At 44.9% G+C, this 24,682-nt stretch overlaps 1 protein-coding gene across 2 annotated transcripts in view; it reads left to right on the top strand.

Annotated features, from left to right (window-relative positions):
• The window catches only part of ARFGEF2 (ADP ribosylation factor guanine nucleotide exchange factor 2), an 82,916-nt gene that overhangs the window by 26,975 nt on the left and 31,259 nt on the right, over positions 1–24,682 (top strand). For both annotated transcript variants that reach the window (XM_027558325.1, XM_027558324.1), the window contains 15 exons: positions 2,630–2,698; positions 4,520–4,671; positions 6,899–7,029; positions 8,209–8,443; positions 9,555–9,654; positions 10,368–10,507; positions 11,839–11,947; positions 12,892–13,060; positions 14,881–14,992; positions 15,520–15,725; positions 17,040–17,124; positions 17,227–17,398; positions 18,022–18,173; positions 19,353–19,481; positions 20,503–20,661. In XM_027558325.1, coding sequence (XP_027414126.1) covers positions 2,630–2,698; positions 4,520–4,671; positions 6,899–7,029; positions 8,209–8,443; positions 9,555–9,654; positions 10,368–10,507; positions 11,839–11,947; positions 12,892–13,060; positions 14,881–14,992; positions 15,520–15,725; positions 17,040–17,124; positions 17,227–17,398; positions 18,022–18,173; positions 19,353–19,481; positions 20,503–20,661 — 2,120 coding nt within the window. The remainder of the gene's footprint in view (positions 1–2,629; positions 2,699–4,519; positions 4,672–6,898; positions 7,030–8,208; positions 8,444–9,554; positions 9,655–10,367; positions 10,508–11,838; positions 11,948–12,891; positions 13,061–14,880; positions 14,993–15,519; positions 15,726–17,039; positions 17,125–17,226; positions 17,399–18,021; positions 18,174–19,352; positions 19,482–20,502; positions 20,662–24,682) is intronic.

Here is a 24,682-nt window from a genome sequence, read left to right as displayed (position 1 = left end):
TCGCTCTTTTTGTCTTGCATCCCATTCATTAAGAGAAAAACAGCCCAACAACCTACCAAGCCCGCAGCTCCTCTGATGAAACATATTCATCAGGCTGCTAATTCTTGGGTGTTGATAGTGTACAGGGGGCTTTGGAATGTTTAGTAGAGATTAGACCCTGTTGTCATAATTCTATTAAATCATAGCATCAGAGAATGTTGGAACTAGAAAGGAACTTAGAAATACCTAGACACGTGTTTACCAAATCATGATAGACGAGATGATTTTACATGGCTCATAGGTGAATGGTTTTTATTTTAATAGTTATACATTTGTTCTAACATGCATTAAGAAAGTGTGATCAGTGTTTGAAGCCTTTGTTGTGTGAATATTATTGCTTACAGTGAGTTAAAGATCACTGTTAGATATATATATATTCACGCATGTAATATAATAAGTGGTACATGAAATGGCAAAAATTATGAAGATTGTGTGTGCTGTAGCCCCGCGTTCCAGGAAACAAGCTCACTCAGAGAGGACAGTGCAGATAGTGGAGTGCAGTTTATTACATCGGTGGGCCCAAGGCAGAGTCTCCTCTTAGCCAAGGATCCCAACCAGCATTTGTGAAAACTTTATATACCCTAAGTGTATAAGGCTCTCTGAAACTAGTCTGAACAAAGGAAAAAGAAAGCTACAATCATAGTTAACCCATGATTCTTATGCCTTAAGCCTAGGTAGTTAACAGTGGACACTTATCAATAGGTTTGTGGTCATACCCCAATAAGCATAATAGAATGTATGATTCTATTCAGTTACACAGGTAATTAGGGTATTCTTTTAGGCAATGGAGAAGGCAATGGCACCCCACTCCAGTACTCTTGCCTGGAAAATCCCATGGACGGAGGAGCCTGGAGGGCTGCAGTCCATGGGGTCGCTGAGGGTCGGACACGACTGAGCGACTTCACTTTCACTTTTCACTTTCATGCATTGGAAAAGGAAATGGTAACCCACTCCAGTGTTCTTGCCTGGAGAATCCCAGGGATGGGGGAGCCTGGTGAGCTGCCCTCTATGGGGTTGCACAGAGTCGGACACGACTGAAGTGACTTAGCAGTTGGGCGATGGAGAGCCCTGGGGCTCTTCCTTCTGGGGGCCCTGGTTTTCCCTTCTGAGGGCCTGGTTTTCCAGTTGGTATGTCGTTTCCATAGATACTGGGCATATAGCTCAAAGTCCACAGTCCGGCCCAAGACGGAGTCCTGCTTTCAAGATAGAGCCTGTTCTGTTTCCTTCTTCCTAGGTAACACTAATCTAGACTGAACCGTCTTATTTAGATGAAGAAACAGGTTTAGAAGATTTTGCCCGTGACTGAGGGCTTTTCTAACCTCCATTCAAGTTCTCTTTGCCCTCTTAGGAGAGCATTTGTTGTTTACTCGCCAAGTTGTATCCGACTCTTTTGCAGCCCTGTGGACTATAGCCCACCAGGCTCCTCTGTCCACAGGATTGCCCAGGAAAGAATACTGGAGTAGACTGCCATTTCCTTCTCCGGGGATCTCCCTGACCCAAGGCTCTAACTCCTGTCTTCTGCATTGAAAACCAGATTTATCAGTCCCATAAGTTTAGCGCTTTCCAGTGTACAGGCTGGTGCACAAGTCTGGGCTCACTGAGATCATTCCTTTGATGTGTATCTCGGCTCTCTGGCTCCAGTCTCCTGTGTGTTCCTATCCTGCGTCCCCTCAGGGTGCACCCACTGGAGGGGGTGGCTGAGGGCTCCAGGACCTTTGTCTCCATCCTGAGCTCCCTCAGGGCCTACCGCAGGGGGTGTCTGGAGTGGTTTGAAGGCTGCAGCATCCTTTGTTTACTGATCTGATGTGTGGGGCGGCATTTTTCTTTCACTTGGGTTAAGTGCCCAATGGAAATGAAAACGCTTCCCTGTTGCTTCTCTAGGACTAAAGGCAAAATCGTGGCCTGATTGGAAAATCATTGTTGAAGAAGAATTTAAAGGATTATTTTGATTTTCTTTAACATGATGGCCCTTAATATTTACTTCCAGAAGACTAGTCGAATGCTTGTTTACTGGTTCTCCCAGAACTAGTTTCCTACCAAAACAACTGGTAGCGAGCCTTTTCCACTTAAACAGTTACCATCTTACAGAATAAGTCCATTTAGAATGTAGTAAGTTCCCAACTATCACGTGAGGAATCTCATGCTAAGGTCTGGGTTTACACTGTGGGAAAAAGAAGCAGCCAGAGGCACACTGTTTACCAGGGCTCTGGGTGCACGAGGTGAAGGGGCAAGATGACGCTTCTCCTTTTGTTCTGTCAGAAACCATAGCTGGATAATACCAGCTGCTGCCTGCAGCCCAAGGGTGGTGGAGGGGGCCCTGGGCCGGCAACTGTGACTCAGGAAGGAAGAGTGTCTAAGACTGCGGGGTCTCAGAGTTCCACTGGGGGAAGACTGAGTCATAGCAGATGGCTGCCCCCAAGTTTCCACATTTCCTGGGACGTGGTCAGGTTTGGCTTTGGAGAGGGCCTACTTGCACTCTTGCTTCAGACTGTGACTCTGGAGAACACTGACTTAATCTCCACCTTACTTCATTCTCGTTGGAAATGCCCACATATGTGCGTTTGCGTTTGTGTATTTGGTGTGTGTGTAGGGACTGAAGACGGAGCCCAGGAGGTGGTGAAGGAGATCTTAGAAGATGTGGTCACGTCTGCAGTTAAAGGTGAGAACCAAGCACCCAGCCTCTCCTCCTCCTTGCTCCTTCACACGAGTGCCCAGCCAGGTGTGTTAGTGGTAGAGTGCACCACCGCGACCACCTCCTGCACACTCGTGGAAACCAAGAAGTCACTTGTGACTCGTGATAGGTTTCATTCTCCCTCGGGTTGGGTTCAGGATGCGCAGTCTGACAGTGTTAGAGTTGGGTGTGCCACTGGAGATGCAGAGGTCCATGCCCTGTAGAGCCAGGTTTCCCCAGGAGTGGGCGGGGGGCCCTGAGGCAGTGAAGTTTCCGGGCTAGACATCACTGTGTCCAGGGGACAGTCCCCATGTCAGCAGGTGTCACATGCACAGAGAAGCTCTGTTAGTTTTGTTCGACTTCATTCATAACTACCCCAGTTTTTGGTGTAGTTTCAGTGGAATTAACCTTGGATAGCTCCAAATGACTGTTAGATGATTTTTCCTTTTGTTTTTACTCGAACTCTCAGGTCAGTGGTTATGTGCTGAACACTGAGCTTCGGGGTCAGTAAACCATTAATGGGTTGAGAAGTCAATAAATTAGTGGTTCGTAATCCGTGTTTTTAAATGGGAGACATAAAACAAAAATAGGTACAAACTGAATGTCTTGCATGTAGTAGTGTTAAGCATTGTTCCATGAGACATGTTTCAATGATTTATCTCTGTGCACACATGTATACTGGGTCCTGACTTTTAAAATGTATCTCTTAATGAGTGAGCATCAAGGTCAAAGAGTATTGACCTTTGACCTTTTTACCCACTGCTCAAAACCCTGTCTTTTTGTTAATTTAAGGTACCACCAAGCTATAGTCATAGATTTTATTGTTGGTTTAACTCTTTGTAGAAGTGTCTTTAAAAATAAAGTAATTTGATTTCATACTTTTAGATTTTTCTTTCCTGGGTCCAATATATGAGTGTATGAAGTCCTCACATGGTGAACCTTGTCTGTCTTGCTCATACTGTGTCTTCCAGCCCCTAGCCTAGAGTTTGGCCCATAGTAGGCACCTGATAAGTATTTGCTGAATATGCTTTAGAAACCATTTTTGAAGATGGTGCTACTGAGTTGTTTGGTGTTCCTTAAATATATTAATATAACAATCCACATGGTAAATTTCTCATAGAGGTCACCTGTTCTGCTAGTCATCAGATATGCTTATTTCATGAAATGATGGAATCCATTTAATTCTTTGTCTTTTCCTTTTCCACATGGCTGCCAGGAAGCTCAGACCTCCTTTTTTTTCCTCCTACTGTGACTAAGGTTTTCTATCATAGCTATCAACCTCTTCATTTACGTGACTCTTGTTCTCTGACCCCTACATTAGTAACCCTTTCTGTGCATTTCTGTTTATCTGCTGCTAATTATCTTCAGAAGTAGGTAGGGGTGGACAGGGCTGCTACATTGCACATTTCTGGAGGTACCGTTGACCCAGACTATAGTATAAAGTGACCTGGGAGTGGGGCTGTGGGTAACAGACACATAAAGCCAGAAAGGGAAAAAGGAGTAGCTTGAAGGTTATGTGAATAACTTCTGGGACTTCTCTGGTTAAGACAATGTGCTCCTAATGCAGGAGGTACAGGTTCGATCTCTGGTCAGGGAGCTAAAATCCTACATGCCTGATGGCCAGAAAACCAAAACATAAAACAGACGTAATGTTGCAATGAATTCAATAAAGACTTTAAAAATGGTCCACACACACACACACACACACACACACAAAAACTTAAAAAAAACCAAAAACTTCTTCTTGGTGTCAGGCCATCTTTTAGGGTAAGTATTGACTCGATGATGACTTTTGCATTGTATTTTAAGAAGCAGCACAAAAGCATGGGCTGACGGAGCCCGAGAGGGTCCTGAGTGAACTGGAGTGCCAAGAACGTGCCGCCCCCCCTGCAGCTGATGAAAACTCCCAGACCAACGGGATAGCGGACGACAGGCAGTCCTTGTCATCAGCAGATAACCTGGTGCGTTGGTGATCTTCTAGCAGACTCCTTTCGAGGTTTACTTCTTCTGTAAGATGCAGAGTTATATCTCTGTCAGAAGAAGCCAGTGAAAACCAGCAAGCCCTGTTCAGTTATTTAGTCACACCATCCTGGCCTGATATTCTGTATGTTCTTGGAACATGCTCGTTAATGCTGGTGGTATGTAATGTTGTTAAACCCTATTTATTCAGAACTTTTAAAAACTTAACATTTCTTGCCCTTTTTCTTTTTTCTCAAAATGGTATACATTGATTACAGAAAGAATAAGGGAAATACAGAGAAAGAAAAATAAGGAAGTAGAAGTCATCCATAATGTAACCCAGAGATAACATTTGTTAAGGTTTTACTTACACCATAGATTTTTCTCTCCCTCCCATTTTTGAACCACTTAAATGTAATAACATGATATGCATGCTGTTTTGTAACCCGCTTTTTAAATTTAAGGTACATTATGAACATCCTTTCAGGCACCCTTAAGTGTGTCTGCTACATTATTTTTTTAGATAGCTTTGTTGTTCTATTGAAAATGCTATATATAAACATTCAAAACAGGAAGAAATACGATCTGAACTTGCCTCCTGAACTCACTCAGTCTCTGCCTTTTCCCATGTGTCCCAACTGTTCAAATGATCACACACACACACAGGAGCCTTTTTATGTATTTCTTTTTCCTATTCATCACCCTGTTTCATGGAATTTTAGTTATTGATAAACTAGATACCTGTTTATGTACTGTATGTTTATCTACTTTATGCATAAAAATAATAAGATTTTCTCTACAACTATGCCCTACTCCACCCCACCCTGACAGTTGCCCCTGTCTCAGTCTGTTTAGGCTGCATTAATAGAATACTGTATACTGGGTGCCTTATAAACAACAGAAATGTGTTTCTCACAGTTCTGGAGGCGAGGAAGTCCAAGGTCAAGATATTAACAGTTGCAGTGTCTGGTGAGAGCCTGTTTGTTTCCTGGTTCATGGACAGCCATCTTCTTACTCTGTCCTGGCAGAAGGGGCAAGGGAGCTCTCTGAGGCCTGTTTAATAAAGGCAGTAATCCCATCCGTGAAGGCTCCACCTCACTGCCAAAGGCCCCATCTCCAAATTCCATCACATTAGGGATTAGGTTTCAACATAAGAAATTCAGTGAGGGTCTCAGACATCCAGACTATAGCAGTCCCCTTGGGGTTCTGTCATCCCCATTAAGAAGGCGCTGGGGGGATGATCTGGGAGATTGGGATTGGTGTATATACACTGTTGATACATGTATAAAATTAGACAACAGTGAGAACCTGCTGTATAGCACGGTGCTCTGTGGGGACCTAAATGGAGAGGAAATCCAGGAAAGAAGGGATGTATGTATACGTATAGCTGAGCCACTTGGCTGTACAGTAGAAGCTAACACAACCCTGTAAAGCAACTATACTCCAATAAAAAAAATTGTTTTTAATGAATGCGTGTATATAGGGATGTGTATAAATTCACACACGGTATCTGTGTCACATATTAGACTGCAACTTGCTTTGTTCCCTCAACACTTTTATGGACATCTTTTCACATCAGTAGTACTAATTTTTTAATGGCCATGTGAAATTCTGTCATGGATTACCATAATCTGTTTAACCAGTTCCCTATTAGGTTTTTGGATTATTTCAGTTTAATCACAGGAGACAGTTCTACAGTGAATATCCTTGTAGATAGATCTTTTTCTTTTGTGACCCCATGGACTGTAGCCCGCCAGGCTCCTCTGTCCCTGCGATTTCACAGACAAGAATACTGGAGTGGATTGCCATTTCCTTCTCCAGGGGATCTTCCTGACCCAAGGATGGAATCCAGATCTCCTGCAGTGGCAGGCAGGTTCTTTATTACTGAGTCACCTGCGAATCCCAACAGTATTCTTAGAAATATCTTTTTTACCCAAACTAATAAAATTATCTATATTCGTTTTGGGTTTTTTATGATTTAACCTTTGCTCATTTATCATTTTAAACCACTCACACCCACTTTCTGAAGGACTTGGAAGTTTTAGAATTGCTGTGACAACTCCCCCAGAAGCTCCTGTTTTGACATATTGTTTCCTCCCCCACATCCTTCACCTCCCCCAATGAGTAAATAATTTACATTTTCATGAGATAATTACATTTCTTATTTTTGAAAAGAGTCATCCTTTTGTTTGGACCCTTTGATTTTTCTCATCTTTGTTCTGATCTTAGGAGTCGGATGCTCAAGGACATCCAGTGGCCGCCAGGTTCTCCCACATTCTGCAGAAGGATGCCTTCCTGGTGTTTCGCTCCCTGTGCAAGCTGTCCATGAAACCCCTTGGCGAAGGCCCCCCAGATCCAAAGTGAGCTGACAGCAGTTCTTGGCCGTCTATAATCCTAATGATCCAGGAGGATCTTAGGGGCTCCAAGAAACCCCACAGCCTTGTCCCCTGGTTGGTGTAAATGCAGGAATTTACAGGACTGTTTTACCATGATTTCAGGCTCATGAAGGTCCCACAGTCCTCTCATCATAGATTATGTGCCCACGAACCAAGATTATTGGGCCCAATTTTTCTTTCCTTGGTTTATATACTAAAAAACAATCGTTCAGTTGAATATTCACCCTCTTTCTCCTGACTGATGAATTTAATCATCTGAAGGTCAGAGTCCCCCACCTGGATGCATAGAGAACCTCAGTTTCTTGCCTTGAATGGAAACTTCTGTTTTCATGGGTACAGATTTATGCCCCAGATTCAACCCAGAGAAGCCAGACCTTTAGAGTGAAGGATATACCACAAGGAAGATGGTGCTGTGGGGTGTCAAAGCAGAAGTTTTGGAGCCATGGGGAGCTGCTGGCTCACATGAGACCAACTTCATGCCCGTAGGAGCTACTGAACCTCATCTGGAAAATGGGAATATGGAAAATCAACTCACAGGATCGTTTACCTGAAATGATAGAATTGACATCCCGAGCACAGGGCCCAGTAGTTCACGATAGTTTATAGTCACTGTTATTGTCGTTATTACTGGTTGCTAATTACAGTCCTCTTCTGTTGAGAATATGATGACCATTAGGGAAAAGACTCAGGAAGGTTTCCCTTTCTTTCCATCCCGTGGGCAGGGATGGGAGCCTGAGGCAGGTAGATGAAGAGCCCTGTTCTCGTTGTCTCTAAACACAGAGCAGGACAGACAGTTCAGTCTCACATGATGGATGTGAAGTAATTGGTTCTGTTAGATTCGTTGCAGAACCAGCTTTCCAGAATCGGTTTGTACTTATTTTGCTCCTGCTGTATTTTCTGCTTTATGAGTGGGAGAAAGAGACAACAGTTGGCAGCTCTTGTTCTCCCAGGGCCTGCGGGTTCTGAGAACCCGCCTCATGCCAGCTGCCCTCCCTCTCTTGACATTTTAGGTGCTGTTGCTGATTCTTGAGTCCCCGGCTTCTCAGAAAATCCTCTCACTGATAGAGGAGTGAGACCTTCTTAAACATCCTTTCTGAAATGTTACCTCTCAGCGCTACCCTTGTTCTCTGTCTCCTCTGCCAGGTCCCACGAGCTGCGTTCCAAGGTGGTCTCCCTGCAGCTCCTCCTGTCCGTGTTGCAGAACGCCGGCCCGGTCTTCAGGACTCATGAGATGTTCATCACCGCAATCAAGCAGTACCTCTGCGTGGCGTTGTCCAAGAACGGCGTCTCCTCAGTGCCTGATGTCTTTGAGCTCTCTCTCGCTATTTTTCTCACTCTTCTTTCAAACTTTAAAATGCATCTGAAGATGCAAATAGAGGTATGGACTCCAATTGACTGTTTTGGGGTTTGTTTTGAAGTTTGATGACGCTTTTATATGATGTATTAAATATTGGTGGGAGTTACACAGTCTACGTGCTGGCACCCCTAAGAACTTTTTGAGCAAGAGAATTCCTTTTCATAAAAAGTTACTGCCCCCAAATCTTGTATATGTGTGCTTACTCAGTCGTGTCTGACTCTTCATGACCCCATGGACTGTAGCCCGCCAGGCTCATTTTTCCATGGAATTTTCCAGGCAAGAATACTGGAGTGGGTTGCCATTTTCCTTCTCCAGAGGAACTGCCCAACCCAGTGATCAAACCCACATTTCTTGCATTGACAGGCAGATTCTTTACCACTGCACGACCTGGGAAGCCCCAAATCTTGTATACCTTTCATTTTAACCAAAGGTTTAAATTGTGTAGTCTTTTGTTGGGCTCAGTCCCCCAGACATGTTTGTTTAGCCTATAAATTGTTTGAAATAACTTGAATTAGTATCCAGACTGAGAAGTCAGGGACTTCCCTGGTGATTCAGTGGCTAAGACTCTGAGCTCCCAATGCAGGGGGCCTGGGTTCCATCCCTGGTCAGGGAACTAGATCCCATGTGCCGTAACTAGGAGTTCGAATGCTGCAACGAAAGATCCCAAGTGCCACAACTAAGTAAGACTTGAAGTAGCCAAAGAAATATACATTTTTTTAAAAATCGGTAAATGCGATTTTCCATATAAATCCATATTTCTCATTTCCTCTCAAAACCCCACAACTCCAATTCTGCCTTTCCACGTGGCAATTCTTGGCTTTTTCTCTGGAGCAACTGTGTACTCTGATGGGGCTGTATTCACTGTGGTCCTGCCCTCCTCACTCTCCCACACACACCCAGGCTCCTGTGCTGGGCAGCCACCTGCACACACACACACAGCAGCCACCTAAACACAGACATACACAGACACAGACACACCTACACACACACACACACACACACACACACACCCCCCTGGCCTCCCTCCCTGCTTTACTCATAGACTCAGCCTGCTCGTAAAGGCTTCAGGGGTTTTGAGCCCTAATTTAAGCTATTAATTACTGTCCTCCTTTATCTTCTTCTTGTCATATAGGTCTTTTTCAAAGAGATTTTCCTGAACATTTTAGAAACGTCAACAAGCTCTTTCGAGCACAGGTGGATGGTCATTCAGACCCTGACAAGGATCTGCGCAGGTACTTTCTCCCAGAGTGGGGCTCATCCTTTTGACTTACCCAGAAACACTTCTGAGGCTTTCATTCTCCACAGTCCAGATGAAGATCTTGATCCCCTCCTTTTAACGTTGTAATGAAGTGCTGAGGAAATCATTCCCTTAAAGGCTGCTACTCACCTAATGACCAGACTGTTTTGCCCGGGACTTTCTGACTATAGCACAGCAAATCTCATGTCCTGGGAAACCTCCTAATCCTGAAAAACTAGGACACTTGTCACTGTGTCTACAAGCTGAACATGGTTTATAAGTCAGAGAGTCCCAGGTATGAGTGTCCTAACTCCTGATTGGGTGCTAAAGTAAATTTGCATTTCCCTTTACACCACCCAATTGTGTGACAATAAACTGAGCATCTTTGTCATCACAGTAACCTCATCAGAGTTATACGGCTTTAAGAGTTGGATGAGGCAGTTGTTCTCCCTTTTTGACGAGGAAAGTAAGCTGTGAGAGTTTGAGTGAGCAGCCTGAGATTTCAGTGAGTGCCAGGGCAGGCCTAGGAGGAGAGCCTCCTGCATTTCTAGTCCTTCCGTCACACACTTCCTGAGTGAGGCGTGTCCAGCCTGAGTTACTAATTCACTGGGAAAACTTTGTTTGACCAAGGACTCTCGTTTAATAAGGAAACACACGTGTTCTCTGTGTTCACTAAGAATCTCTAACATCCGTGTGTTATTTTCCAAGATGCCCAGTGTGTTGTAGACATCTACGTCAACTACGACTGTGATTTAAATGCTGCTAACATTTTTGAGCGCCTCGTAAACGATTTATCGAAAATCGCTCAGGGAAGAAGTGGACACGAGCTGGGAATGACACCTCTGCAGGTAAAACCACTGAGAACATTTATGTTCACAGTTCATTCATTTCAGTAAACATTTGTCGAGCCACCGTGTGCCAGGCACTGTCCTTGGTGCTGGGGACACAGCAGTGAACAGAACACAGACAGGCACATCCAGGTGCACAATTGCTGTGGTCCTGACACTTAAAAGCAGGCAGTGAAGAAGCCAGCTGCAGGAAGAATAAAGCAGGGACGCTAGAGAAGGGGTGTTGGAGGTGAGGGTGGGGCCGTCAGGGTCATCTCCCTCAGAAAGTGAGACTTGAGCTGAGACCTGTAGGAAGCGTGTTCACTCTGTCACCTTTTCTTAGATCGTGTGAACACAAGATCCCAGGCTAGAGTAAAGGCAAAGGAGATTGCTTCTTACTAGATTCCCTCCCTACAAAGACGATAGGGTTCTTAACCTGAGGTCTCTGAAGAAATTGGTTGAAAGGTCTGTGAGCCACCTGTAATTACACGTAGAGTTTTGGTGTATGGGGGCATGTTTCTTCAACAAAGGTCTAAAGTTGTCATTAGATGGCCCAGGGAGAGCCAAACCATCTTAGATGCTATTTTGAGTCTAAAATGTTTGCAGTTTTTAAAAGATGACCTGCAACTCACATTCACATTCAGCTTTTTAGTTGAGAAGTGCTACTTTTTTTTTTTTTTTTTTAATATTTATTTATCTATTTGCACCAGGTCTTTACTTGCAGCATGCAGACTCTTTAGTTGTGGCATGTGGGATCTAGTTCCCTGACCAGGGATCGAACCCAGGTCCCCTGCACTGGGAGCATGGAGTCTTAGCCACTGGCGCACCAGGGAAGTCCCGAGAAGTGCTACTTAAAAAAAAAAAAAGTATTTACCTGCAGAGTAAGCCTTAAGATGGAATGCTTTTGTGTGTGTTCAGGGGATGATGGTGTCCACGGTCATTTATCTGCTGCATAAGATTCTTTTCTCTTTTTTCAGGGTCACTAGTTAAGACTCTCCCTTTTTTTTTTAAAAAAATGTGTTTTAAATGTTTGGTTGGTTGTTTTTTGTTTTGTTAATTTATATAAGCAATGAATGAGAATTTCACTTTAAAAATCCAAATAATACTCTTCACTTTAGTAAAGTACACATCCCATATTTTTGCAGATAGGGAGTTTGTAATGAACACCTTTAAAGACGATCATGGTTTTTGCAGTGAGCCCTCAATGTTTACGTCACGGGTTCCCTCTTCTTGGGTCAGTAACTCTAAACGTCAGTAATTATCTTGTATTGTCACAGGATTCCCAGAGCCCTCCAGACGTCTGCACTTAGTTTATCTGCCGAGTCTCTGTACTTGTCACCTTTGTCCTTTAGGAGCTCAGTCTCAGGAAGAAAGGCCTGGAGTGCCTCGTGTCCATCCTCAAGTGCATGGTGGAGTGGAGCAAAGACCTGTATGTGAATCCCAATCATCAGACCAGCCTGGGTGAGAGACCCCCCAGTGCACACACACACACCTCCCACCCGCCACCATCTGCCAATCACAATAGGCTGCCCACAACTTTTGGAAAAAGCTATCCTGATACAGTTGTCTTGCTAAGTTGCTGCTAAGTCAGTTCAGTCGTGTCCAACTCTGTGTGACCCCATAGACGGCAGCCCATCCGGCTCCCCCGTCCCTGAGATTCTTCAGGCAAGAACACTGGAGTGGGTTGCCATTTCCTTCTCCAATGCATGAAAGTGAAAAGTGAAAGTGAAGTCGCTCAGTTGTGTCCAACTCTTAGCGACGCCATGGACTGCAGCCTACCAGACTCCTCCGTCCATGGGATTTTCCAGGCAAAAGTACCAGAGTGGGTTGCCCATACTTGTCTTAGAATTAGCAAAATACTTTAGTTTGGGAAATACCTGAAGTGTTTTAAAGGTTCTGCTTTTTAATCCATCTGAAACTTGGGTGGGGGTTGGGTGGAGATAGTGTGAATTGTGCTGTAACTTCATTTTTCCAGAAAACCATTTATTACAACTTTTTTTAGTAGTCTTTTTTCCCCTCACTGATTTGAAGTACCACCTTGATGGTGTAGCACACCTCCCTGTGTGTTTCTGAATTTGCTGTTCTGTTGATTTGTCTGTTCCTCCGCCAATCCCGTGCTTTTCAGATGCCTAGAGTTCTGCAGTGAGTTCCAGGGCCTGCGAGGACAGGCTCTGTGTCTTGTGCATCTTGCACTTTTATTCTTTCACGTGAATTTTAGGGTTAGCTTATTTTCCACAAGCAAGTTGTTAAGTAAAGTAACCGCGATATTGAGGTTTTCATGAACCTTACAGTACAAAGCTTATTGTTACAGGCCTGGGAAAGGGCACCGTACAGCCAGACCTCAGCTCAGCCTCACCTGCGTCCCATCTGCTCACTTGGTTGCCTTCGCTTTTACGTCGTCGCAGGTCAGGAGCGGCCCGTGGACCAGGAGATGGGGGACCTGGCGAGGCGGAGCAGCGTGACGTCCATGGAGTCCACCGTGTCCTCGGGAACGCAGACAACCGTCCAGGACGACCCGGAGCAGTTTGAGGTCATCAAGCAACAGAAGGAGATGATTGAACACGGCATCGAGCTGTGAGTGTGGCTGTTGGCTGGCTGAGTCTCTTGGGAACCTGGCTTTGACTCCTGAAGATGAAACGCCTGTTACAGATGACCGGGGCTGGCGCTTATGGTCAGGCCCGATCAAGTCGCGCTGAGTGCACGTGTGAGTGTGTAAGAGAGAAATCTAATAGCTTTGTGTGGTTGATGCCTGGTCTTTTTTTCCTTTCTTCCTAATTTAAAAAATTTAACTAGTTTAGAAAATGCAGAAAAGTATAAAGCAAGAATGTTAAAATCACTCATAAAATTACTACCTAGAGGAACTTGCCATTGGTAACTATTGTACTTCAGCATACAAAAAACTTAATTTTTGCCATATTTGTGTTATCTACTTTTTTTTTTTTTTCTGAACCATTTGAAAGTAATTTGTAGCCATCACATTACTTAAGCTCTACATGGCTGAAAAATAAGGACCTTCTCCCATATAATCACATCATCATTATAGAATCATGAGTAAACATGATTTCTTTCATCTTTCATACACAGAAATGCATACATTCTCACATGCTGTCCAACTTTTGAATGGTAAGTCAATTTTGTAAACTCAATTCATTTTAAAAATTGATGTTACAGTACTCATTTATTGGATTGGCCTAAAAGTTCACATGCATTTTTCTGTAACATCTGATGGAAAAACCCAAACGGAATTTTTAGCCAAGCCCCAGTGTGATTATTTCTATTCTCACCATCCCTTGCATCCCCTCAGTGTATTCTCCTACAGCAGCTAAAGGAATCTTTTAAAAACTCACATCAGTCTTACCACTCCCCTGCCTACACTCACTCCAGGTTTCCCATTTCCTCCCCACAGCCCTATCCAGCCTCCAGCCTCCCTCTCTGATCTCTTCCAGTAGTCCTGGATCTTATATGAGTTTCAGTCCCTTGAACATCTCAAGCATTTGGCACCTTTGCACCTTCTGCTTGGAATATTCTTGGGTCTTTTTCAACCTTCAGGCTTGACAAAGCATCTCTTCCTCAAGGAGGCCCCCAGTAACCGCACTCTCTGGACAGGTCCAAGGTCACCTCTGTCCCCGCACAGCCTTTCTTCACAGCTTTTGCCACAGTTTGTGTTTCTGTGCTTCTTTCAGTCCCAGTGCATGGCGTGGTGAATAACAAGTTGAATTTATATAGCGGTTATATTTGCCTGCCTTTAACAGGAATTACAGAAGTAACTACTCAAGTGCCGTTGAAGGAAATCCCAGAGTACAGAGTCTACACTGTTACAGTGGCTCTATGGATGTCAGAAATCCGGCTTCTTTTATCTTTCTGCTTCACCATCCTGAATACAATTTTCGTTTGCACCGTTGCCTCATGGTTTAAGATGACTGCTGGAGCTCTGGTCATCACACATGTATTGTGGGGAAGAAGGGGGAAAAGCAAAAGACGTATATCCCCTGCCCCCCTCAGCCAGGTCAGCTTTGTTTCAGGATTCTTCCTAGAAGTACCCACACCAGTTCTCATCTCTCACCGGCCAGAACTTTATCACATTGCCACACTTTGTCTAAGGGAGGCAGGGAAGTGTGTTTTTTATCCCAGATAGTTGTGTGCCCAGCTAAACAACTAGGTCTTATTAGTGTTGGAGAAGAAGAAAATGGCTTTTGGGTGACAACCAGCAGAGTCTGTTAGAGCTAGGTCAGAAATTAAAGGTGGAATTGAGAAAAGCTACCAGGACACACAAGACTTTCCGAGCTGATATGGGATGACTTGTTCATGGTGTTACTGTAATTTGCCTCAAAAGCCAGCTATTTCCATCGCCCGGAGTTTGGAATCAGCAATCTGTGTCCCGTCTCTTGAAACAGATTTAACAAGAAACCCAAGAGAGGGATCCAATATCTCCAGGAGCAGGGCATGCTGGGAACATCGGTGGAAGACATTGCCCAATTCCTGCACCAGGAGGAGCGTCTGGATTCTGTAAGATGGGGAGCTGGGCACATACTTGTGGGTTCTTCTGTGTGGCTCTGAGACCTTACTGCCTTTCACCTAGAGACTGGCTGACCCCTGAGTGCAGTGCCATTGTCTGCACTCCTGTTTATGGTAGTCCTGTTTATCCCTTGGGCTAGTGTTGCAAGAAGTTCTTTACAGGGAATAAACCAGCCTTCTGACAGGTGGTTGTTTATTTGGGGAGACGTTGTAGGAGCTAAGTGTCCCTTGACTGCCAGAAATTGTTCTTTCGGGTGCTCATCTGCAGCTCAACTCCCTGTTGAGTGTGTCTTATCATTCCTCCATTTTTCAGTGCCTTTCTTCATGGCAGGGCCAGCTGAACCTGGGGTGGTTTGGCGGTTGGCCAGGCTTAGGGAGTGACCCAGCTTTTCTAGCGGCCCAGCCCATCCTAGGTATTGAGAGCCGGGACAGTATTCCTGCCTTGTTTAACTGAAGTGTCTTTCTCTGGGTGTTCATATTTGACAGTTTTTAGTTGTGAGTGAGTGTGTATGTTTCAGACCCAAGTAGGTGATTTTCTGGGGGAAAGCATGAAGTTCAACAAGGAGGTGATGTATGCCTATGTGGACCAACTCGACTTCTGTGAAAAAGAGTTTGTCTCAGCCCTGCGGACATTTCTAGAAGGTTTCCGCCTACCTGGAGAAGCTCAGAAGATTGATCGGCTAATGGAGAAGTTTGCTGCAAGATACATAGAGTGCAACCAGGGGTGAGCACCGTGTTTAAGTCTCTTCCACCATGTTTTTGCCGTCCTCAGAGCATCAGTCTTCCTGTGGTTGGGGGTTCGGTTTAATCTTTTTAAATCTGTGCCCAGCCACTAAGGTTTCTGTTCACTCTGCACCAGCAGGCACTGTGCTGAGGGATTATCTCATGCAAGAGCGCCTATTCTTTAATGTCTACAACATTTGATACATTTATATATTGTATTATGGCTTCCCTGATGGCTTAGATGGCAAAGAATTTGCCTGCAATTAGGAGACCCAGGTTCGATCCCTGGGTGGGGAAGATCCCATGGAGAAGGGAATGGTTACCCTCTCCAGTAGTCTTGCCTGAAAAATTCCAAGGACAGAGGAGCCTGGCAGGCTGTCCATGGGGTCACAAAGAGTCAGACACAACTAAATGACTAACATAACAGGGTTGCCATGGTGGTGATAATTAGCCTCTCTGTCATCTCATATTAACTATTTCTTTTTAGCTTTTGGGAGAATTAAGATCTAGAAGAGAAGGCAATGGCACCCCACTCCAGTACTTTTTTTTTTAACTAAACCATGTTCTAAGAGTTTCATCTAAGGAAATAATTACCCATGTGTCCAAATAGGTGTTTGAAAGGTCATGCATCGAAATTTTAGTTGTTCTAGGGAGAGATTAGATGAAGGACAGCCTAGATTGTCCCATCAATGAGAGACTGATCTTTAAAAAACAAAGTGTGGTGTACCACTCCTTCAGAGAAGGCAGTGGCACCCCACTCCAGTACTCTTGCCTGGAAAATCCCATGGACAGAGGAGCCTGGTAGGCTGCGATCCATGCGGTCTCTACGAGTCGGGCATAACTGAGCGACTTCACTTTCACTTTTCACTTCCCTGCATTGGAGAAGGAAATGGCAACCCACTCCAGTGTTCTTGCCTGGAGAATCCCAGGGACGGGGGAGCTTGGTGGGCTTCCGTCTGTGGGGTCCCACAGAGTCAGACACAGCTGAAGCGACTTAGCAGCAGCAGCAGCAGCAGCGTTGCTTTAGTAATATGAAACATTGTAGCGTATAAAAAAGTGAGTTTCTTTTCTTTGGTTCACATCTCTTCTGGTCTTTTTTGTTTGTTTTTAAATTTAATTAATTTATTATTTACTTATTTTTTCTAAACTAAGTTTTTCTAGACTCTGGGTCATTAGTTATCATTAAGTGGCGATGAAAGCATCTGGGGAGCACTCGGCCTGCTTTGCACGAAGCGTGTCTCCCTGAGCCCTGTTGCCGCCGTCCAGCCTTGTCTCTGTCCGTGTTCTCACATCTGAAATCTTTTTTGTTTTTTAGGCAAACTCTGTTTGCTAGTGCTGACACTGCGTATGTCCTAGCATATTCAATTATTATGCTAACTACAGACTTGCACAGCCCTCAGGTAACATATTTTAATGACTTAAATACTACAGTAGCTAAATAAATAACTATTTGGGCCACTGGATGTCTCCTAAGTGGATTCTTCATTTTTTTAAAATTTCAGGTAAAAAATAAAATGACAAAAGAGCAGTATATTAAAATGAACCGGGGTATCAATGATAGTAAAGATCTACCTGAAGAGTATCTCTCAAGCATCTATGAAGAGATAGAAGGCAAGAAAATTGCGATGAAAGAAACAAAAGAACACACAATTGCCACCAAATCTACTAAGCAGAGTAAGGTCTAATGGCAAATTATTTCTCAGTCCCAATGTTCAGGTGTATCAGAATGCATGATTAAGTTCCCTGGTGACAGATTTCATTTGCATATCTCGCTATCTGAATAAGAAATGTGATTAAATTAGTTATTATGATTACGTTGACACTCTCACAGTATCACTTAACTTCTTACTAGATTTGTAATTAGTTACAAGAGGCAATTTAAAATAATCTGAGAGCTAAATTACTCCCAAAAAATGTTTCTTAAAACTTTGCTGTAATACCAGGGGTGATTGCATCAACCCTGATTAGAATTCTCCTACTTAAGACCCCTGCGAGGCTGTCAGTCTCATTGGTGAGGCAGCAGCGTGTCCAATTTACAGCACAGGCTCTGTAGCCACACGTCTGAATTCAGGTCCCAGCTCTACTGCCTGTTAGCTCTGTGGCCCTGGGCAAGTTACTTACTGTTTCTGGGCCTCATTTCCCACCAGTGAAATGGCAGTAATACTTGCTACAGACTCAGGAAGTGGTCCTCGTGAGGAGGATTTGTGAATTAATTGTTGTAAATCTTTTGAAACAGAGCCCGGCACATAGCAAGCACTCGGCGAGTATTAGCTGCTGTTACTCTTATTTCTTTGTAGGTGTCGCTAGTGAAAAGCAGCGACGGCTACTGTACAACTTGGAAATGGAGCAAATGGCGAAAACAGCCAAAGCTCTGATGGAGGCCGTGAGCCATGCCAAAGCCCCATTTACGAGTGCCACTCACTTGGACCATGTCCGGCCAATGTTCAAAGTGAGTATACAGAGAAGTTAAGACACGGCTGAACCTGATTCTAGAGTTGATCAGCCAGAAGCTCACCAGCGAGTTTATAATGGTGAAGAGATTGGGGAGGGGAAAGGCCACATCTGGTGTTTCTTTCTGACTAGTAACTACAGCGAGTCCTTCCTGGAAGCCCCGTGGTGTTGCTGGGGATACGTCAGCACAGGCTCAACAGTCAGAGCATCTAGTTTAAGCCCTGCCTTTGCCACTTTGTTGCTCTGGAACTGGGATCAGGTTATTCAGCCTCTCTCTGTTCATCATCTGTGAAATGGGTCCTGCAGGGCTGCTGGGGGGATTGAATGAATGAATTATTCAGCAAAAGAGACAGCTTTATTGTGATATCTCATCTCAGTGGCCTCAGGGTTAGCCTATAAGAAGACATGAGGTAGAATAAAAGCCATATCCTTGGGACTTCCCTGGTGGTCCAGAGATGGAGGCTCCATGCTGCCACTGCAGGGGGCACAGGTTCAGTCCCCAGTGGGGGAGCTGAGACCCCACTTGCCAGTTGGTGCAGCCAAAAAAACAAAGAAACAATATCCTAAGTTCTCTGTTTTTTAAATGTCTAGAAAAGGTACATGTTCTAAATATATAGCACTCACGTTTTCTCTTAAGTTTTTAAAGTAACTGCTGATATCCTGTTGATCACTTCTAGATATTTGTGTGCTTTTATTTTCAGGGAATTCACAAGAAGGTTGGAGGAAAAGTAAACTCTTAAGTAATCTGAATTAGGAAGCTTTCAATAAGCTAAGTTGATAGAACCTAAGTTGCTTATAGATTTTACTTTGCATGCCAACCTCTGATTGGCAATAGGTGCCTGTGCACCGTGTAAAGGATTCTCCAGCCCCGATTAGACTAAGCAGGGAGTGGGGTCTCTGATGGACTCATGCTGTCTGCCGTGAGTACAGTAGACGTGGTGGTGGCCCAGTAGCCACGTACGTGCCAGCCTTCCTTTAGAACTGTGCGTTTAGTAAATGGCATGCTGTAGTGATGACTCTGACCCTGGTTTAGGAGGAATTTTTATTTTGTGTTGTGAATGAATCAGAATAGCTGTGAACTTGACATCCTGGCTGTGCTTGTAACTAACAGTGTGGCCTCTAAGTGCTCTTCCACACTGAGATTCCAGACGTTTTCCAAACCTTCCTCCCTTGGTAGCTGGTGTGGACGCCGCTGTTGGCAGCCTACAGCATCGGACTGCAGAACTGTGACGACACTGAGGTGGCCTCGCTGTGCTTGGAAGGCATCCGGTGTGCGATCCGGATTGCCTGCATCTTTGGAATGCAGGTGGGTGTACGTTCTCACAGCTCCAGAGAAACTGGTGGGCTGTGTTCTTCAGGATTTGGCAAAATTTAGAAACGATCAGATATTTCCAATTAGCTGAAAACTTCTCAGCAGACACCTTACTCATGCCCACTGAGAGGAAGACGACAGATTTGTGCTGGCAACAGCCTGACTGGGGGAAGAATTGGCAATTTGGATTAAAAACCATTTTTGAAGGTAGGTGGGTGTCCAGGCTACTCAATTGGACTTGACAAAACAGCCTTCCTATCCATCTGGCTAGGTGCCTGGTGCTGGAAATAGTGTTTTCCTTTTAAAACCAGCTTATTATTTTAATTTCCCTTATTTCCAGTCTTCTCTGGGGGAAATAAGTAGTTCAGTGGAAACTGAATGTGTCTGTAAATCTTTTGGGTCTTGAAAAATTCAAGCAAATAAGCAAAATACAATTCTAAACTCTTATGAACTCAGGAAGTTGTCAGTTTCATATATCCTAAATCACTAAGAGTTTGTACCCCTCTATTTGGAAAACCTCAGTCTTCTGTTCCCATGTATCTTACAGATAGACATTTTCTTTTGTACTAAGACCCCAGGCTTGGACTGCAGACAGTCTGGGTTTCACACCTCACCTCTGCTGCTTCTCTAGCCTAACGTTGGTCTAGCCACCTCCTCCCTGAGTCACCCTTTATTTCCTCATTTGCAAACTTGAGATAATAGACCAACCTGCAGGACTGTTGTGGAAATCAGTGTTTACCTGACAGCCTTAGCATTCAGCAGAGTGCTCCGCCGCTCTTTCAGAAGGGAGGTCAGTGGCAGAGGAGAGGCTAGTCCTCAAACGTGCGATGAGGTATTTGGGTAGCGGGAGGACAGAGGCATGGAGTACCTGGTGTGGCTCGGGTGTGTTAATGTGCGTACAACCTGTCCCCACGTGTGCGGGAGGCAGCAGAGAAACCAGTGCTCAGTCCCTTCGATGCGAGACCCATCTCACCCAGGCCAGGATCTCAGCGTCACCTCTCTGCCTCCCTTGCAGCTGGAACGAGATGCCTATGTCCAGGCCCTTGCGCGCTTCTCCCTGCTGACGGCCAGCTCCAGCATCACGGAGATGAAGCAGAAGAACATTGACACCATAAAGACGCTCATCACCGTGGCTCACACTGACGGCAACTACCTCGGGAATTCCTGGCACGAGGTGAGCGTCTCTGAAAGCCCCATGGTTGCCTTTTCTCAGTGAGGATGAGCCCTGGCTTTCCTTCTGTTCAGAGTCCGTCTCTCTTGGGTCAACTCTGTTTCTCTGCAGTCAAGCCTCGCTTTAACTCTCGGTTTTGTCTTACTCCCTGTGTCCCTCATGTATCAGAAAGTCAGCCTCCCTGGGGCTGCAGCGAGGGAAACGCCTCAGGTCCGCCACCTCACCAAGTGCCCCCAACCCCATCGCCAGTGTCCATGCGGAGCAGACCTCTGTCGTAGCCGCCTTCTTCCCACAAGGCCTTGCACCCCTCCTGAGAGCTCTTACTGCAGGGAGTGGATTTAAAACGAAGTCCAAAGCCCAGTTTCTCTCCCACATGTAGCAAAAAGGACGTGGTCAGCATCTAACGTGAGCCATGAAGATTGCCAACAGGTTCACTTCTTTTTTTAAACCATGTTCTAAGAGTTTCACCTAAGGAAATAATTACCCATGTGTCCAGACAGGTGTTTGAAAGGTCATGCATCGAAATTTTAGTTGTTCTAGGGAGAGATTAGATGAAGGACAGCCTAGATTGTCCCATCAATGAGAGACTGATCTTTAAAAAACAAAGTGTGGTGTACCACTCCTTCAGAGAAGGCAGTGGCACCCCACTCCAGTACTCCTGCCTGGAAAATCCCATGGATGGAGGAGCCTGGTGGGCTGCAGTCCATGGGGTCGCTATGAGTCGGGCACGACTGAGCAACTTCACTTTCACTTTTCACTTCCCTGCATTGGAGAAGGAAATGGCAACCCACTCCAGTGTTCTTGCCTGGAGAATCCCAGGGACGGGGGAGCCTGGTGGGCTTCCGTCTGTGGGGTCCCACAGAGTCGGACACGACTGAAGCAACTTAGCAGCAGCAGCAGCAGTACCACTCCTTAGGTTATATGGACATTTAAAATGAAGTTGCTCAGGGGACTGCCCTGGCATCCAGTGGCTAGGGCTTTGCCTTCCAATGCAGGGGGTGCAGGTTTGACCCGTGCTCAGGGAGCCAAGATCCCACGTGCCTCTTGGCCAAAAAACAAAATATAAAGCAGAAGCAATATTGTGACAATTCAATAAAGACTTTAAAAACCGTCCACATCAGAAAAAAATATTTAAAAGAAAAAAGATAATGTTTCTGAAAGGAGAGACAGCCAGCATTACATGTTCCCTGATGGATGCACACGATGCCACTTAAGAAATGTTTTTGCCTAAAACTCCAGCCTGAGTCAGTTCAAGCCTCCACTGCTTATTTGAAGGAAATGTAGGGGATAGAGGAGCGCGGTAAGTGGCATCGTGAGAACACAGCCTGCGAACTGTGGGATACGTCAGACTCTCAGCAAATGACCAGGTTCTTCAACAAATAAATCGGAAGAAAAATAGTAGAGGGGTGAGGGAGAGAAGGAAACATATAGAGAGAAGTCTCTTTCTGTAAAGAAACTTCAGAGAAAAACCGATAAAGATGCTACTGAAGATGGTCTTTAATACTTTGATCACAATGTATTAAATTAAAAAATCACTGTATAAGCATGGTGCGGCATCACCCTTCATGCCAGGCATACACAGAAAATGAGACTAGAAAAGATAAACGAGCATGTTAGCATCCTCTCTGTGTGATAGAATTATGGATTTATTTTCTCTTTTTCCTTCAGTTGTATTTTCTTTTTTTTTTAATTTTATTTTATTTTTAAACTTTACAATATTGTATTGGTTTTGCCAAATATCAAAATGAATCCGCCACAGGTATACATGTGTTCCCCATCCTGAACCCTCCTCTCTCCTCCCTCCCCATAACATCCCTCTGGGTCGTCCCAGTGCACCAGCCCCAAGCATCCAGTATCGTGCATTGAACCTGGACTGGCGACTTGTTCCATATATGATATTATACGTATTTCAATGCCATTCTCCCAAATCATCCCACCCTCTCCCTCTCCCACAGAGTCCAAAAGACTGTTCTATACATCAGTGTCTCTTTTGCTGTCTCGTATACAGGGTTATTGTTACTATCTTTCTAAATTCCATATATATGCGTTAGTATACTGTACTGGTGTTTTTCTTTCTGGCTTACTTCACTCTGTATAATAGGCTCCAGTTTCATCCACCTCATTAGAACTGATTCAAATGTATTCTCTTCAATGGCTGAGTAATACTCCATTGTGTATATGTACCACAGCTTTCTTATCCATTCATCTGTTGATGGACATCTAGGTTGCTTCCATGTCCTGGCTATTATAAACAGTGCTGCGATGAACATTGGGGTACACGTGTCTCTTTCCCTTCTGGTTTCCTCAGTGTGTATGCCCAGCAGTGGGATTGCTTTAAAAAACTGGCAATAGAACTGCCTTATGACCCAGTTGTACTTTCTAATTTCTCTACCGCCTGAAGGTATTACTTTTTGTTTTAGAGGGAAAACTAAGAATAGAGGCTTGGGTGTAGAGAGTGGTGGGGCTGTGATGACCTGGAAAGGAAATTGCTGGCAGCCTCCTGCCGCCACAGGGATCACACAGTTCAGGGGGAGGGCCCGGGGCTAGACAGCTGGTCGGGGTGTCCGCCTCTCTGCCTGTGTGACATGGCAAGTTACTTAGTGTTTGAGCCTCATCTTCCTCCTCTGTGCAACCTTCAGAGGGTTGTTGTGAGAAGGAAAGGAATTAACATGTGGAAAATGGATTAGAACTGAATTTGGCAAGAAGAGAAGGAAATGGCCGCCCAGTCCAGTATTCTTGACTGGAGAAGCCCATGGACAGAGGAGCCTGGTGGGCTACAGTCCATAGGGTCACAGAGAGTCAGTCATGACTGAAGTGACTTAGCACGTACGAGAGCTTAGTAGCTCTTAGCTGTTAGTCACCATCATCATCGCGGCACATACCTTGGTCGTTTTTCACCCCATTGTTCCTTTCTCTGTCACCACTCGGAAGTATTCCATATTAGTAAACATGGGAGGGGTAGGTTGTCATTGTTTTCAGTTATGTGCTTTATTAATAAATTATTTCCTGTTTCCTGAGGAATCAGTGTACCCTAATGAATCAGTAGATAGCTGCTGTCTCCCCTAGAACTTTCTTTTTCTTTTAACTAAGAGATATGTTAATGTGGGGCCCCTGCCAGTTGCCAAGCGTACAGCGGCATCTGGAGATGTTAATGAATCAGCCAAAAAGAGCCATCACTGATTTGATGGTCAGACACTCTGAGAAGTCAGGTTGGAGTCAGTAAGTCCTTGGCCACAGGTGTTACATACATATCCCAGCTTCTGGAAAAGGGAGGTCATTAGCAGTTTACTAGTAATAATTTAATAGTATGACATGTGGACTCTCTGTGGTGGATTCAAGTGCCTGTCTTAGTCAAGGGGAAGGCATTTTCTAAGTGAAAATCCTCAGCAGTGCTCCGTGATGTCGTGGAGTCCCATACTCTGGGACTGGGTTATAAGGTCACCATGGAAAGCAAAACTCAGCCGTAGTCAGAAGTCCCCATGGAAATTCCTTAAGAAGGGTTTACCTGGAGATGTATGTGCCGTCCCTCCTCAAGTTTGAAGCAGCCAGTTTTTGCTGCAGTAGAAGTTGAAGCCGGTCTCTGTATTCAGATGAGCTCCAGGTGAGAGAGGACCATGCGTGGGTGTGGCTTCTCCAGCACCTGAGCCACCCCATGGGGCTGGGAGATCGTCTTTTCTCCTACCGCCCACCCATGCCAGGGCATGCCCTCGTTTATTCTGTTAACCAGAAAATAATCTCCAAGTGCTGGGGATTCAGCAGTGAACAAGATAGAGTTAATGCCCTGTTGGCACAAGAGACAGAGAACAAATACATGACATAATGCCAGAAAGTAAGTACTTACGAGAAAAAAGAAAACTGCATGGCCAGGGGATGGTGATGGGGAGGGTGTGTGATCTCAGGTGGCTGAGGGAGGTCTCTGGGGACACAGGTCTGAGCTGGGAGTCTAAGGGGTGAGCCATGGGGAGGAGCGACAGTAACACGTTCAAGCATGAGGAACAGCCGGTGTGCTGCTGATCTGAGGTGG

This window comes from Bos indicus x Bos taurus, chromosome 13 (genome assembly GCF_003369695.1).
Source record: "Bos indicus x Bos taurus breed Angus x Brahman F1 hybrid chromosome 13, Bos_hybrid_MaternalHap_v2.0, whole genome shotgun sequence".
In the NCBI taxonomy this organism is placed as follows: Eukaryota; Metazoa; Chordata; class Mammalia; order Artiodactyla; family Bovidae; genus Bos; species Bos indicus x Bos taurus.
The sequence above is the reverse complement of the archived record's forward strand: the minus strand, read 5'-3'. Positions and strand labels throughout refer to the sequence as shown.